Raw genomic sequence first — 18,116 nt, 5'->3', positions numbered from 1 at the left:
AACTGGGAATATTTGTACAGTATGATAAAAGATGAACTTTTTATTATCAAAAACCTGAATAATTCATGTGGAAATATTTCCAGGTTTTGCAATTAAACATGAAAACTGTCTTATCACGTTGTAAGATTGTTCAGGTTTTTTATCATGAAAAGTTCATCTTTTATCATACTGTACATACTTTTGTATGGAGTAAGCCTATGTTGAATACCACAATTTATTCAATATTCTATGCCTCACATCAGTCCTTACAACATAGTCTATTTCACGCACAAAACAGTTGAAACTTTGAAACAGGAGTTCCAATTACAAAAACATGTACAGGTACATGTAATTTTACTTTGTAAGTTGAATTGCAAAATTTCCGAATTTTACTTCATTCATTTTAAAAATTTACTCTATATGAGTTTGTGCCACTTGTCATGAAGAAATAAAACAGTTTCATCTGACTGGATTCAAAATTTTATTTTTACTGCATGATAATGAAATATTGGAATAAACTATTAGTCTTCTGGTTTTGTCGATACCAAATTAGTTTCGACCATGTCGCCACTGACGGCGACATAGCACATTGCTCCATTCTCAGGCGTGGGCTGCGATATTAGGAAATCATTGGCCTCTCTAGATGAAGGATCAGTGAATGGATGCCTTTGAGCATAGTATTTGGCTGCTTCCTGGAGAGGCTGCAGGGAACCAGGTGGAGGAAATTCTTGGAAGGGACCAGTAGCTCTCAAATCCAGGATGTATCTGGGGAATTTTGATAATTTATACACTGCTGTTCATATTCAATTATCAATTATTATAAAACTATTTGAGTGAAATAGCCACATGCACTAATGGACACGATGGATTCAATTCAATTTCATGATATTCGAAATTTTCTTAGAAGTAATGTTGAAAAAAATATTGAAATGAGTGTCACTATATAAAATTGTATTTTCAACACACATCAGTATTCATCTAATTAGTCTACAATGACCACAAATCATTCGTATTATTTTACACAATGTCACACCTATTCCTACACAATGTAAGTTGTGTACACAACTTCTACACAATTTTAACTGTCATGACAAACACAGCAATTATGACAAGGACAGGCAATCATGAAATGTATTTCTTTCGATGATAAGATCTCAGAAACGATGACATCAGAGAATATAAATTTTCCTACTAAATGAACAACTAATAACTAGAATTTAATAAGTGAGACATATATATTTTCATCCACCGAAATCAGGGTTTAGAATGATTCCGGCCGCTTTTCCTATGTTTTCTTCAACTCAGGCATAAACTGCCTCTTATATACTCCATGAAAATTTTAAATTTTCACATATATTTACATTTCTTCTTCTTGTGGTTCCTATCCGTCACGGACGTTGGCAACCAGCTTGGCAAGCCTAATTTTGTTCACAGCCATGCAGGAGAGTTCAGCTGATATTTTTACGGTCCACTTCTCAAGGTCATGCAGCCAAGATATTTTTCTCCTTCCAGGACCTCTTCTTCCATCGATTTTTCCTTGTACGATTGTCTAGAGTAAAAAGTACCTAGAGACGTTCCTCATGATGTGACCCAGATATTGCAGTTTTCGGATCTTGATGGTGTTAATTTAAATTATAGTAAACTGAATTTATTCTTAGCTGGAATATCTACGATGAAACACTACATCCATAAATTAAATGTTGTCCTCTCTAAAGCTGCGTACACATATACGCGCTTCCAACCCGCACCGAGCACGCTCCGCCCTCGTACCTCCATCGTACCGCAGTCGCTCCGCCCCCGCTCTGCAGTCGCACCCATCATGAACGTTACGGAAGATGTTAGATCTTCTCGCGTTCCCCGGTCGAACCACTCTTGCTCCCCGGTCGATCATCAATCGCTCTGCTGGAGTGACGTTCGGTTGCGGAGCAGAGTGAAAGTCTGTAAGCACCTCTATATTTCTACGTTCTATCCTGAACTCATTTTCAATTTTCATAAATTTAAAATTATTTCGCCACTCACTAAATTCTATTCCATGTCGTAATCACAATTTATTGATTAATTAATTCATGTAGTGACATACTATAATGCAACTTACCCAAGTAGAGTCTGCATGTAGTCGTTGCGGATGCCTTTCATGCCGAGACAGGCGGTGGAGCGGATGGTGGCCAGAGTCTGCATCCAGACGGCCACCTTGGCCTTATCCTCGGGAATCATGAGCAGGGCGGCGTAGGGCCGAGCCAAGTGCAGGAAGTACCTGAACTCCAGGTCGAGAAGGGCACTAGGCAGCATGTTCTCATTGTCTTGTATCTGCAACAATCAAACTTACTCATCACAAAAAGGTCCTGTTCTCTGGAAATACCGACACTGATGGCTCGTATTACATTGGGACACCTCCTTTCTCGGACACCAGTGGTATCCGTGTGTCAAACAATTGACGAACCGATTGAGACCAAAAACTGGTGTACGGCCGCCAAAATCTGGTGTCCCAGTCACTAGTGTAATAGACGTAATATATTAAGCGAGCAATTTCTGTATGTCTGTTTATATTTTTATATCTGATTATCTGGTTTTTTATGTTCAACGGATCTCGAAAACGACATTAACAATATTTTCACGAAATTTGGAACTTAGTAGGTTTATGATATAAAAATCGATTGCACTAGGTCTCATCCTTGGGAAAACTCGCTGAACGACATTAAAAGGATATATTCATCCTTGGCTGAAACAGCTGAGACTTTCGTCGTCTGTGGATAGTAAAAAGTGAGCGAGTGATTCTGTGGAAAATCAAAATATCGCATCCCCGAAATTCATAAGCTGACGTATAGCCAGCTGTAAAATATAAACACGATCATTTTAGAGAATTTTGAGTTCTGTTTATCAATAAATAAAAATAAGGAGCGAAGCTCGGTGCCCCGATATTAGACGTAATATAAATTAATACCCGCGGCTCACTCGTACACTTAGGCCCCGGTTGCACAAGAGCCAGTTATATTTTAACCGTGATAAACTTTATGAGAACCAATCAGAGAAGGCGTTTTTGAAAAGACGGCTTCTCTGATTGGTTGTTATTGAATTAATCACGGATAAAATATAAACGGCTTTTGTGCAACCGGCACTTAGTGTCCCAGCCCTGTGTCCTAATACTATTTATGATCGACAATCAGTTCAAACACAGATTGAAAAAAAAACAATCGCCGAAATATATAATTTTCTTAGATAGGTCAAGTGTTAGTGATACTTATTATTGAAAACTCATATTTTCACTTGGAATCAGCTTAATTTTTCCCACTAGAACTTATACTCAACAGGATAACGGTATCCATTCAATTTTAGTCATCAAAAAACATGAATAGAGCTTTTGAAACTTTGAATGTTTAAATGTTCTTGAAACATTCTTGAGAAATATATTTATTCTTTGGAATGGGCAAGATGACATATAGGCTACTTGAAAAAATACAATTCCCAAACAGCAAACTGAATAGATGGAATTACTAAACCAACAAATTATAAAAATTATTCCTTAGGTTATTTTTATAGCCAAATAAACCCACCACTAGCCAGTAATTTTATTCAAAATATTATTGCATTGTTCGAAATAATATTTTATTAGTTAATTCAATATTTTATAAGTTAATTCAGAATTCAGATCGGAAAACAAATGGAATATTGAAGGCTGGAAAAGTAGAGATACAATACATGTTCATAAACATCAATGGCAAAATATAAAAATAATAATTTGAAATAGTTTTGAATAGTTGAAGGTTCAAAGATAATAATTACGGTATGTTTTCTAATGAAAAAACTTACACTGTTGCAATCCTCATCATGAATACTGCAACCCATCACTGCCCGCTCTGCTGGTAGACCTGTAAAACATGAATAAAAATAATTGTTTCATTATTATTGTTTCATTATTCCAAAAACAAAACAATAGTTACAATTTTACTAGACGAGACGAGACTAGGCTGGATGGATTAAAAACGTTCACACAATTCCTACAAAACTCGTTTCTTAACTCATGTCATGAATGGAAACATATTCTAGAGTCAGATGAAATCATTAGCCTATTATTTGTTTTATTAAATATATATGCAAAATAATTACCTTCAAGCAGTCGCTCCCATGTTGAATCATTCTCCCATTTTGCTGGCCCCTTTTTGTCGCCAACCAATTCTTCAATGGGCGCCAAAGCACCACATGGTGGATCGTTATCAAAGACTCCAGATATATCATCTGTCAGAATCCTAAGAGTCATGTATAGCAGATACCTAGAAGAAGGAATTGAATGATTGTTTGAAAATTTGGATGAATGATTAAATAGGTACTTAATAATTCAATATAATAATGAGATAATAATTCATAGTTCAAGAATAGTTTCACAATTTTAATCGAAAAAATATTGAATTAAAAATAGCCAAAATAAGTTTCACTAGCAGTTGTCCTGTCTAAGAAAATTATATATTTCGATTGTTTTCAAAGTGTTGAATTTTTAAAAAGCCTATGAATAAAAAGTACCTACAAAGTTTTGTACCTAGGTAGGCTATATGGTAGAAAAAATAAGATTTATATTATAAATCAATGAAAGGACCTCATTACACAGTTATTGTAGATAGATATATAGATCATATAGATATTTATGATTGTTTATAAATAATGAAATATTTATAATGAATAATGAAATCATCTATGATGATTTATAGAATCTATCAACTGTTTATTATCCGATCTATGGTAATGTAATGTTATCCGATCTATTACTGTGTAATGGGGCTCAACCTGTTATTTTCTTATAATTTTCAATACACAACCTGGAAAAGTGTGCGTAAACCGTTCATTACTGTTGAAAATGAAAACATAATCAAATTTTTCATTTTATTAATGATTTAGTACAGTCAAATGGTAATTTTTCAGGAAACAGCCCCGAAAGAATTTTTCTCGTCGGATTGATACGTATTTTGGGACGCTGAAATCAAATCTGAAATGCTGACATGCAAAAGGGGCGGCTTCACCCCTAAAAACCCCCAAGTTTTGGGACTTTTTTCAATTATGTTAAAAAACCTTGAGTTTTTCGAGAAAAAGCATTACGGACAAAATAATTAAAGACAATAAAATTTTCGATAAATTCATTAAATAAAGTGGTCACGAAGGATTCTACGATTTCTGGTTTTGGAGCTATATTATTTTAAAAAGGGGTATTTTTCAAGGTTTTTCGAAAATTCTCGAAAATCACTACTTTCACTCTATACAACTTAAAAAACTTGAGATTATGAAGTAATGATGGGAAATCACATATCATGTGGAAGTACAACATTAATTTTGAACAAGATTCCACCGAAATTTAAAAAATTAGTATTGGGGGAGGGGGAAAACTAGCAAAAATAGAAAACCGTGTCCTATAGCCGAAATACACATTTTTTATTGTGATAACTTTTCAAGTCCTTCCCAATAATCAATCAAATCAATATTTTGGATAATATAGTTATAGAAGGGTTACCGGTATGTTCTATCAGAATCACCTGTTAGATGTAATAAATTTTAGGATTTCCTTGTGGGGAGGCACTTATTTTTACTTATAATTTAGTATTTCAAACCGCCTTGATAAGCTGATGAGGAGAACGAGCTGTAGTACGAAAAGATCTGTTCATTGTGTCAAAAGTTATTAGTGTTTGAAATTTAGATCCCTAAGTGTGTAGGATTTAAGCGCCTCTCTACAAGGAAATCCTGAAATTAAGTAGATCTAACTAACGGGTGATTCTGATAGAACTCGATGTCATAAAATTATCCCACATAACTGTATTAACTTGAGTAGGCCTACTCATAACTGTCAATGCGAAATTGATGATTTTTCATACTATCATTAAATTGAATTACCGTATATTTATATGCTTAGCGGAGTTGGCTCCTGATATAGGCTATATCTTCAACTTCTCAATCTTACCATATTATAGATTCACTGATGTTTGCACCAATGGATAAATAAAATTATGAAGTAAATGGAAATACAAAAATGTATTGAAAGGGCCGCTTCTCATGGCTCGGAATCAACCTGAAATTGTAGGTCCATTCATTACTGTACTTTTATTACCATTCTACCCGGAGTTTATGTGGGCATTAATCTCAACACAAAAAAAATCCGCCATCCAAACCAGTCCGGTGGATCCGCCACAGCAAAAAATGCCGACAGAGGATGTTTAATGATAGTTTTGCAAGTAGAAAAACAAATTTGTACAGGTAGGTTGTTTTTATAAAACAGAAGTAGCCTATTTTATTTCCCAACTTACTTGTTTCTTTTATCCTGGAAAAAGCAAGCCTGATACTCAGGTCCAAACAGTTTCTTGATCCAAGGCACGAGTCTGGCACGCATTGACACACTGGACATGGTTGGAGCAATCGCCTTCAGCGTCGTGCTGTAGTAGATGAACTCAGTGTTCAGGGCATTCAGATGCTCGTAGTCATATATGTTCAGTTCGCAAGGCTCGCCTGTTGGTTCGTGGATTAAAGATCCTCGCTGAATCATGCATGGAAAGCAATCGGAGTATATGAATACATTTTTATAATTATTTTTCTTTGCAAATGGTAGCTTATGATCAATTAGCTGAATGCTGAATCAAGCATGGGTAGCAATCGGACCATATGAGTAAATTTCCATAATATTTTTTTCAATTTACTTATCAGAGAAAAGAATACGGTATCAAGAAATCACTGGAAACTTCTAATTTGCTGCGTCTAAAAACCTATTTGGAGAAACATTTTGACACAAGAACCACGATAGTAAATTTTTTATATCACTAGATAGATATTATTCATTCTTCAGAAATTAATTTAAATTAACCAAATTAATTTTTCAGCTTTTGCCATTCTAATCTAAACAGTGTAATAGAATTAAGATTATCAATAGGAACTAAACTGAACAGTTTGTTTAGATTTTGAAATAAGAAGTCACTCCGCTTACAATCTTAATTTTTCTTTTCTACTTGAACAAAAACATGATTATGATAACCAGAACAATTTAGCTATAGAAGATTGTTTGTGTTAATGACAAGAAAAATATGCTCTCTCGTTGTATCACATCCTTATATGTCATTTACATTTTATTCACAATCAATTCAATTCAATCAGAGTCTCAATTCAATAACTAAGTTGAAAGAAGATGGATCTACATCACGACATAGTCGTTTTACCCGAACATTTTTTCAACTGGTAACAATAAGCAGCACAAATTTACAAATAACGGGATCTAAAGAAATCCTTATCTTTAGCATTGTGTTCAATTATTTTATATAATTTTCTGTAAAACTTCTAAAACCTCAACAATTTAATTATTGTTTTAATTATTATTATTTAATTTTTGTTACAGTATCAATGAATTATTTCTTTACCATATACGAATACGAATAATCGTATTTATAAATATAAATACGATTATTTATTATAATACGTATTTATCATAAATACCGGTACGAATAATCGTATTTATATTTTGGTCTTCATAACAATAATTTCCAGCATGCTTATCACATATTATGAGAGATAGATTTGTAAATAGTTTATAGTGTTCAAAAATATATGAATACAGAAAAACATTATAGTCCATACAAAATTACTTTTGACTTTGAGGGACATGTTCAGCTGAGAAAGGTAGGGATAAAGCGGCGGCAATGTTTCCGTTCTGCATCGGCCTGCATTCTCTAATTTCTAGTGAGTGTTCAAGTGCTCATGATACATCACATACGAAGTTTCCTCTTTGAAAGCACTGAGTCGACTGAGTCTAATCGACAAATTGGCAACAGCGCTTCTACCTATGACTATATTGATCACTCTATAATTGGCTCCCTCCATTTCTCGGCTCCGCATATTTCTCTAAGTCAAAACTAATTTTGTATGGACTATAAAATAAACTGCGTGCTAAAGAGAGGAAATAAAAAAATAACCAGGTTATAACACTATTAGTTTGAATATAGTTCAATAAAAAAAATTATAAATTTGGTAATGTTGCCTGCTTTCAAATGTTTGTTTAAACATAAATTCAATATTATTTTATTCATCTCACCATGTGAAAGGCCTCTTCCGGAATCTCGGGTTCTGCTTCCTCTGCTTTCTCTGATTTCTCTGCTTTTTCTGTAAAATAAATAAATATGAAACATCTTCTTTATTTGCTTTTCGCTGCTTTCATGTTTTCATAGAATTTTCTGTATGAGATCATTTTTTCAATATGATTACCTATTTATTAAACAGACCTTTTAAAAACGGTCTCCGTTTCTTAAAAAACAATAATACCGTATTTAAAGTATTTTATTTTAGCTTTTGTAGGCTACTTCAAAAAAACGTTTACAGCAAACAAAAGAGAAGATTTTATTTTACAATTCAAGATCAAATAACTCAATATTTTTCATAATGATTACGGGTTATCAAGATACTTTAAATATAGAAATAGGCAATTTTTGTGTATTGAAATACTGGTTGAACTCAAGGATGTATTTTCTATTTTTCGACCGAATTTGACTTATAATGCATTATTTTGAACCGCAACAACAAGCTTCTTTAGCGCTAAAATAGTAAATTGCATGAAAGGACTTTAAGAATGACAAAAATAATGTCTTAATAATGGGCAGCGATCACTAACTCAAAACTGTCTGATTACAAAATAGCTGCACTATTAGTAATTAGGCCTCAACGAGGCCTAACTCAATTAAATCAATAACTTGATTAAAATCAAATTAATGAAAAATTACAGCCTACCATGGGCTGTTCCATAGTCATATAAGCTACGGAATAGTACTATGGGACCATGCGGGTAGCTGTGAAAGGATTCTTCTTCTACAGAAGAAAGTTCTTCGTGTCATCACGTCATCGCATTACCTGGAGCACTGCCGGCCAATCTTCAAACGCCTGAAAATACTGACAGTGTACAGTCAGTACATGTATAGCTCCCTACGGCTCCTAAGGAGTGAAGTTCATGCCTACCAGGAGAGGGGCCAGCTGCACCACCACAATACCAGGAGACGGGGCAACATTAACCTGCCCTACTCCAGACTATCGAAAGCACATGAATGCTACCCCTTACGGATGCTAAAATTTTTAACATACTGCCGATTTGTGTTCGTGAGCTGGAGTATGGGAAGTTTTGTAGGCTGGTAGGAAAAACTCATCAACCACCCTCTGTACTCACTGAGAGATGATGAGACCAGTGGACTTGTAGACCAGTTTCAGATTGTTCATGATTTAGTATGGCAGTCCATCTACAGAGCCACACGAAACAACCTATCTGCAGTCATCTCTAGTTATTTGTGTATTAATCGTTCTATATTATTTTGACGAAGTCTGTCTGGCAACTGCCGGTCATGGACTGAATATACTGAATTACTGGAGGTCTTAATTGAGGCCTAATTAGTAATAGTGCAGCTCTTTTGTAATCAGAAAGTTTTGAGTTAGTGATCAATGCCCATTATTGAGACATTATTTGTCATACTTGATGTCCTTTTATGCAATTTACTATTTCAACACTTTTGATCCTGGAGGTGTCCTTATGCGCAACCATAGAGAAACAATAGCATTAAGTAGATATCCCATGGTATAGGGTATTTATGTCGGGTATATAGGGTATTATAACTTTTTCTGTTATCTCAAGCCGATAGTTCTTTCCCATAAAGCTATGTGACGCAGGCAGTCTCTCATATTGTGCCGTTCATACACTCTCACCCGGCCAAAACAGTAAAAATCTACAATAATGGACAGTAATTGGCTTGAGATAACAGTGAAAATTGCGACATAAACGGCCTATACCATGGGATATCTACTTACGCTATTGTTTCTCTATGGCGCAACTCTCCACTAAATTGAGTGCTTTTAACGGGTTATTCTCATAGAACATGATGCTATATTGAACTTACATCATTGTGCGAAATTTCAATGTGACAATAGAGTTGTTTATGATGGTTGATGCTGAAACTTTGGTGTTTTTCAAAATACATGAAGCATTGTCGTCAGGTTTATCTAGAAACCTAGATGAGATAGCGCGCTTTTTTTGGTCTCAGAGTGAAGAGCAGAAAATTGCGCCCAAAGGGATTTTGAATCACATTTAAATGATGAAAATTGAGAGATGTTGTTGATCAAAAACTAAAATTCATCAAAATTGATTTTTTCTTAAAATTTTAATTATTTTTGAAAAATTGTAACTCAGTGCTCATTGAAAATAGAGTGTTCCACATGATCTCATTTTATTACAAATTTCATAATTTAAAAAGAAGGCAGGAGCAAATTTTTCTGTCCGATTACAAGATTTGGCGGAAATGGTTAAAAACTGGAGAATGAACCAAAAACACAAGGTTTTTGGGTCACTCAGCATCTACCACAAGGGAACTTTGTATGAAAAAAATTGGTTCTGGACTTTTCTTATGTATCCAAAAAATATAATATTATTAAGAAATCAGAATAATTACAATATAAGTTGCAAGCATGCTCCCTTTTTAAGTCTAACTTTTATTAACTGGACTATAAAAATTTAAACTTAACTGCCAACTAATATTTCAAAATCTTGTCAAATAGGTACACTGGTGTGTAATGTTATTTAATTAATATTCTAATACTTACCACCTGCTCCTGACATTTTGATGATTTAGAAAAACCCAGTAATAAATTTGATGATGTGGGAAAACCCAGCTAGCAAATTTCTACAATTAAACAGGAAATTTCACTATTTCAAAAACCAAAATTTGACATGGTTGAAAATTGATCTGTTTCCAAGGGAATGAAATTTGCAATGAATACGGTATATTAAAAATATATCATCTTCTATATAATCAGCTGAACTTAATCACATGATTTCGAACAGAAAGCGCGCGCATACATAAATTAATATTGATAGAAAAATATTTGATGCAAGATCTTGATCACCTGCAATAATAATATTCAATCAGTGGCTTAAATACAAACAGCGGATGAAATGTGATATATATGTGACGAAAGTAATGATAGCGCCACTAAGCACTATGATAGAGCACTTCTAGAGCCATCAAGCCCGGGTTGTTATGGATAGAAAATGTTGAAATTTATTAAGTTTATACATAGAAAATGTCTGATCTAGTATCAAGTTGTAGAAGTAAGTAATACCCATTTTTTTCTAAGTAGATTTACTATAAAGCATAGATTTATGATTTACAAGTATAGTAGAATATCTATAGTGATAAAAAGTCTCATGTTAAAAATAACGTTTTTAGGTTCTGTTATTGTTTTAAAATTTATGGTTATACTAAGCAAAATTTTTCAATGTTTAAACTTAAATAAAATTATTGTAGCTTATTCAACTTGACTCTTAATTGCTAAAAATGTGATACCTACTGTATCAATATTTTACATAAAGTTAGTCCTACTGGTAATGAATCCTGATAGTAATAGTGGTTGCGCAAAATACCATATTTCAGCCTTTTTACAGTAAAAAGACTTCACAAAAACAATTTTATCAAAGCGAACTTGAGAGCTACAGACCTTGAAAACCCAGCAGGATAATATTGACTAGTCTAATTGAATTTCCAAACTAAAATCATTTTATTAACTTTGCTTTTCTTTTTGATGCCTCTATCAGAACAAGCGCTATATTATTAGACTATAATAGAAAGAAGAGTATTAGACCATTTCTACCCAAAACAATATTTTCACTTAAAAAACCGACGACCATGACATTATAAATCTACGACACCCTTAGGCAATCTATATTAAATAAATCCTATAATTTTCTCTCAAAGAACTACTAATGTATTTTTCTATTGAATGTAAATCTATAATTTTACAAAGCTCATGATATTGAACTATTTTTTAAATTTAGATAAATTTGATACAAAACCTAATGAGGAAATTTACTGCTGTTTCAATTAATTTTTTTATTAATTCTCATAAGCTACAATAGAATATTTTTACAAAAAAGTATTTCTATTCTAAACATTTTAGTCCAGGCATGTTTTCCTCCAATTGTTTTTTCAATTTTTGCTCTTATAACGTTTGAAAAATTGATTGGAAAAATCCAAGCTGATTATGAACTTATAGAGCATTGAATACTCTTCAATTTTATGTATAATTTCACACTTTTATGAATTTCCCTACACTTTTTGCAGCAGCTTTAGCATTGATTGTGAAATCTCCATTTTTGCAACAATAGACCAATTGACAAAGGAATTTGGAGAGAATGTTTCAAACACAATTTTTGACTTTGCATTTTGTTAAGACTAATTAGGAGAAGAACATATCAAACGTCCTCATTCCTAACTCATGTGCTAAAAGGGGATGAGGGTGGTTTAAATGTTGCATTTTTCAGAGTTTTGCTCCCACGCTCATATCTTGAGAACAATGTGTTCAACTGACAAAACTAACCATTTGAAAATTAAGCTTGATAAATTCTCTACACTTTTTGTTTTGAAAAATTTTGTGATATTCCCAACAGTTCCCGATATATTCGCTCTAGAAGGTGTGTAGTTGAAATGACAGGTTTTTATCCAATGTTTTGCTTTTTCAGGACTCATAACTCTCCAATAATGCATCGTAAGGAATGATGCTTATTGTAGATGTGTAGAGCATTGAATTCTTTTTAAAATTATGTATTATTTCACTATTCCAAGTTTTCCTCTCATTGTTAAAGCAGCTTCAATGTAGGGGGTGAAATTCTCATTGCTGCAACAAGTGTCAACTCAGCGGTTCCACGCCTTCAACAGAGAGGATAAAGTTGCGCAATTTTGGTATGTTCACCTACTAACTAGTCCAAATTAAGCTGCAAAGTCAAAAATTGTTTCACAAACACCCCCTTCAAATATCATTGTCAAACGATCAATATTGTTGCAGCAATGAACATTTCACCTCCCTACATTAAAGCTGCTATAACAATGAAAGGAAAACTTGGACTAGTGGAATAATACATCATTTCAAAGAGGATTCAATGCTCTACAAACTTACGATAAGCATCAGTTCTTACGATGCATTGTTGGATAGCTATAAGCCCTGAAAAAGCAAAACATTGGATAAGAACCTGTCATTTCAACAACTACATACCTTCAAGAGCGAATATCTCGGGAATATCACGAAGTTCCACTGAACAAAAAGTGTAGAGAATTTATCAAGCTTCATTTTTGAATGGTTAGTTTTGTCAGTTGAACGCATTGTTCTCAAGATATGAGTGTGGGAGCAAAACGCTGAAAAACGCAACTTTTAAACCACCCTCATCCCCTTAGCACAGGGGGTAGGGGTGGAGACTTTTAATATGTTTACCTCCTTACTACCCTAAATAGAACTGCGAGGTCAAAAATTATTGTCTTCCAAACATTGCACTCTATAACCTTTCTTTGACTGGACTATTTACTATTTTATAAATATAAAGAAGTATTTTTTCTAGTATGGGAAATCTCTTTCTATTATAGTCTAGTAGAGATTTCCCATACTAGAATAAATAGCTACTTCTTTATATTTATAAAATAGTTAATGTTTAGAATAGAAATACTTTTTTGTAAAAGAATCTATCTAGCTTATAAGTAAAAAAAATGATAGTTGAAACAGCAGTAAATTTTCTCATTTGGTATTTTGTATCAGATTTATATAAATTTAGAAAATATTTCGATATCATGAGCTTTGTAGAATTATAGATGGACATTTTATATAAATTACATTCGTAGTTCTCTGAGAGAAAAGTGCAGGATTTAATATAGATTGCCTACGGGTGTCGTAGATTTAAAATGTCACGGGCGTCGGTTTTTTCAAGTGAAAAAATATTTTTTTGGGTAGAAATGTTCAGGGTTTTACTTAAGTTTGTGAACATTAGGATATAATTCAAGATGTATATATATTGTGTTTCAGATACGATTATTGGAAATATATTAATTACTTAATGAGAGTACAAGAGCTATCAAATTATCATGATTTTCCTAGCTGATTGCAAGTATTGAAGCACCCTATGAAGGATGAAAACGCTTTTCATTTTCATATTTATTGTCTCCAGGTATTTATTGAACGGTTGATTATGAACCAATTATATTTTTTGGCATTAATTGAAGAGACTTGATATATACTTACTTACTCCTCGGCTCTACAACCCATTGAGGGTCTTGGCCTCCCGCAGTATGCCTCTCCATTCGTCCCGATTTTGAGCTTTCCTTCTCCATCCTCTGATACCCATCTGCCTCAAGTCATTCTCCACGTCGTCAATCCAACGCATTCTTGGTCTTCCCCTCAGTCTTCTTCCTCCAGGATTCATTCTGTGGACTTTCTTTGCGCTCCTTGAGTCATCCATGCGCTCCACATGTCCTAACCAACCTAGACGTCTCATTTTTATTTCAACTACAATGTCTGGGTTGTTGTAGAGCTCTCGCAACTCTTGGTTAGTGCGGATCCTCCACTCTCCATCACTATAGGTGGGTCCGTAGATTTTTCGGAGGATCTTTCTTTCCCAGACATTGAGTATGGTCTCGTCCCTCTGAGTAAGTACCCAGGTTTCTGCACCATATAGTACGGCTGGTCTTATGACAGTGTTGTAAACTTGCACTTTTAGCCTTCTTGAGATAAGTCGGGAATTGATAAAAGTTTTTAAAGCATAATAACATCTATTCCCAGCTGATACTTTAGCTTTGATATCTATTTGGACTTCGTTTTTTTGTGTTATTACAGCTCCCAGATATTTGAATTCCTCAACCTTCTCAAAACTACTGTCTCCAAACACAAAACGTCTTTCATTCCCTTGGGTATTTTTTCTACTATTGTGCATATATTTTGTCTTATTATTATTAATTTTGAGACCTGTTTGCTCAGATCCAGTCTTAAGTTGGTCAAATCCTTCCAGTAGGGCTCTTTTATTTCTTGCTAGTAGGACCACATCATCTGCGTATGCCATGTATTGTAGAGTCCTATCCATGATGGTTCCATTTGGGTTAACTGTCAAACTCCGTATAACCTTTTCCAAACTAATATTGAATAGCATGGCCGATAATACATCTCCTTGTCTAAGTCCATTACTTGCCAAGAAACTGTTGGACAGGCTTCCCTGGATCTTCACTCGGTACTTTGTACCTTTCAAAGTCATTCTCACTAATCTTGTAAGTTTGCCAGGTATACCGAATTCAATCATACTTGCTAACAGACTATTCCTTTTCACACTATCAAATGCTTGCTTATAATCTATGTATAATTGGTGCAAATCAATATTATACTCATAGCATTTTTCCAAGATTGTACGGATAGTGAATATATGGTCTGTGCATGATCGGTTTGGTCTAAATCCAGCTTGGTAGTCCCCTAAAATTTCTTCCCCATAAGGCATCAACCTTCTACCTATTATCTTGGTTAGGACTTTATAAGCAATATTCAATAAGGAGATACCTCTATAGTTTGAGCAGTCAGTCTTGCTTCCTTTCTTATGGATAGGGCAGATTACCGCCATCCGCCAATCTTCAGGCATTTCTTCTTCTCTCCAAATTTGAACAATTAAACTATGTAAAGCTTTGAGAAGGTGTGGACCACCGGCCTTTATCATTTCTGCAGTTATTGTATCTTCCCCTTGATATATCCATGTCTAAATATTCAATATATAAAAATTTGTATTGAAATAAAGTTGATTATTCACAATACGGTATCTCAAGTCTCTTCAATCATGAAAAAGTTCCACAATATCAATATTCACTCTACAAACTTTTAGGAATTATTTTAATTCTCCATGTCTAGGCTATAAAATTATGAAATGGTCCACAGGTTCCACTTATTCACAGAACTATTGAAAAAACTTTACTAGTAGAAATGACAATCCTTGGGAATCTTATCATTATTCCAAGAAATATTTTTTGATATTATATAATAAATATATTTGATCAGTGTGCAAAGTATCCCTTATTCAACAATAATTATTGTCCGCCTTAGAAACACTTTCTATCCTAGTGATTTTTGATCTTTTATTACAGGTTAAGAGGCAATTAAAGTTTTAAATTATCTCTATTGAACATTTGATACTGAAAATGCACATCAAAAAGTTGATATTACAAAATTATGAGAACCTATAATCCTATGTGATGATAGATTGAATGTTTGTTTTCAGCAGTAAATATATAAATGCTCAATTTGGAGATGATCAAAATCGTTGGGAAAGCAGTGAGCAAAAGTTACTAAAGTTTGAGTCCAAGGATGAAAGACCCCAGCAGCATAATTTCTTCTCATCACGTTACAATGATTTGCATCACAATGATAATGCGCAGAATTACTATAATTTGCATGATGGAAATTTCAATGGTGGGTTTGGAAAACAATACTCTACAGGTGTTAATACAGAATCATATATATCCAGCGCTTTACCCACAAGGTTGGAGTTACAATCGAGGTTAATAGGTTTCAACAGAAATAATCAGAAAAGTGCGGTTTCAATTGGTCCTGACGAACCTCATACTAAATATAATAGTTATGGAACCCAAAAGAGGTTGAATATAACCGACTACAACATATTCAACTCGAAATCTACAATAAAATATCAAACGAAAAGCTCAACCAATAAAAATGTAAAGGCTGCGTCTGATCAGAACTCAACGTACAAGAACATCACAATATTAATTCTAGATGAAAGTAATAAAATTTTAAACCAATTATCAGTACCTATGCTAAATACATCGCATATAATAATAAAAGCTTTTTCCAATGACTTGCAGTCAGAGAAAATTACTTCCAATGAGAAAACTTCACAAGGACCAGTCTCAACTACTAATGAACAAAAAACAATACCTAGTGCCTTCGGGAAATTAACTTACTCATCGACTTATTCTTATCTATTAGATCATTCTGAGACGTTAAGCAGTACTCCTCCTTCTCCTTTAAAAAATAGCAGCGGTGATATAATCAAAACAATAGAACGTAATTTGATTATTGATTCTAATTCTAAATACCCCAAACATTTTATTCCTCTAAATAACCATAACAATGAAGTTGTCATCAATAATAAAAACAAAGCAGGAGAGGAGCAATTCAATTATTTCAGAGCAACATTGCCTGAAGCAATTGAGAACCACAGCGAGCGAATGTCATCCACTACCGTTCATTCTGTAGGAATGAATACTAATGGCGTAAAAACGACTATGGAACAGCAAGCCTCCACCAGTTCGATTTCTCTCCATCGTCAGCAGATTAGTGGAACAGACCTCAATGGACATGCTGGTGTGAAGTTAGGTTCACAGTCTAGTATTGAACCTACAATCCTTAAAATGATAGGGGGCTTCACTGAGCAAAATACATTTCCAAATACTCAGTCATCGAAATGGAACAGTGAGAATATAACGAATGTATCAAATCAAAATAACATTGATCTAACGACTGAAACTCCAGTAGACTTCTTTTATGTCACTGGAACCAACAAGGAAGCAGTCATAATAAACAAGTCACCACCTGGAGGGCAGGATTTACACTTGAGTCTCAAGCCAGCAAGATTGGAAATCATCGAGGAAAATACTGACCGAACCAAGAACGTGTCATCCAAAAATCATTTTGTGAATGTATTCGTGCCAACTCTGGAGTTTACTGAGCCAAAAAATAATTCGATGAAGGCAAATGATCAATACAACGCTTTAGAAGATAAAACGAAGACCAGCGGTAAATTTAAATTTTTACAAATTGATTCTAGTACTCAAAACGAGAAAATTAGTAGCATGCCTATTCAGAATACAGAGCTTGAGATAAAATCAAGTAGACCAGAAGGCATGAACCAAAACTTGAAGAAAGGATTGGGACACTCGGAGGCAAATGATATTTTCTCTCAATTTGTATCAGTTGGATCAAAAGTCACTGTGCCAGAAATCTCATCCGTGACATTGAAATTCCCTACCAGCATTTCATCAATTAATCAACTGCAATCCTCACCAAGTTCTTTAGAAGAGGAGACAAACATACTGATGGATATTTTATTGGGCCAACAAAGTGAATCAACAATAGCAAGTTATAACAAATACAGTACAATGACAACCACTGAACATCATCTTAATCAAGTATAATAACTGGAACCATTGAAGGTAACTAGTATGTTCATTAAGGTCAATAAGTGGACTATCTTTCTACGTTACTCAACTTTCAGAAAACTATGAGTAAAATTGAAATATTATTGATTTAGTTGCTTTATTATTGATGACTGAAAAGCTATC

General features: G+C 33.9%; 2 protein-coding genes across 2 annotated transcripts; one reads left to right on the top strand and one right to left on the bottom strand.

Annotated features, from left to right (window-relative positions):
* Positions 1–441: 441 nt before the first annotated feature.
* Positions 442–10,871, bottom strand: LOC111055450. Its single transcript, XM_022342659.2, has 7 exons — positions 10,570–10,871; positions 8,030–8,097; positions 6,261–6,487; positions 4,084–4,247; positions 3,787–3,845; positions 2,075–2,286; positions 442–744 (listed from the first exon to the last, which is right to left on the bottom strand). The coding sequence occupies exons 1-7, from the start codon at positions 10,583–10,585 to the stop codon at positions 501–503; spliced, it is 990 nt and encodes a 329-aa protein (XP_022198351.2). The 5' UTR covers positions 10,586–10,871; the 3' UTR covers positions 442–500.
* Positions 10,872–10,939: 68 nt separating this feature from the next.
* LOC111055453 lies at positions 10,940–18,080 on the top strand. Its single transcript, XM_022342663.2, has 3 exons — positions 10,940–11,077; positions 13,813–13,954; positions 16,037–18,080. The coding sequence occupies exons 2-3, from the start codon at positions 13,917–13,919 to the stop codon at positions 17,967–17,969; spliced, it is 1,971 nt and encodes a 656-aa protein (XP_022198355.2). The 5' UTR covers positions 10,940–11,077; positions 13,813–13,916; the 3' UTR covers positions 17,970–18,080.
* The last annotated feature ends 36 nt before the right edge of the window (positions 18,081–18,116 follow it).

This window comes from Nilaparvata lugens, chromosome 3 (assembly GCF_014356525.2).
Source record: "Nilaparvata lugens isolate BPH chromosome 3, ASM1435652v1, whole genome shotgun sequence".
NCBI lineage: Eukaryota > Metazoa > Arthropoda > Insecta > Hemiptera > Delphacidae > Nilaparvata > Nilaparvata lugens.
The sequence above is the reverse complement of the archived record's forward strand: the minus strand, read 5'-3'. Positions and strand labels throughout refer to the sequence as shown.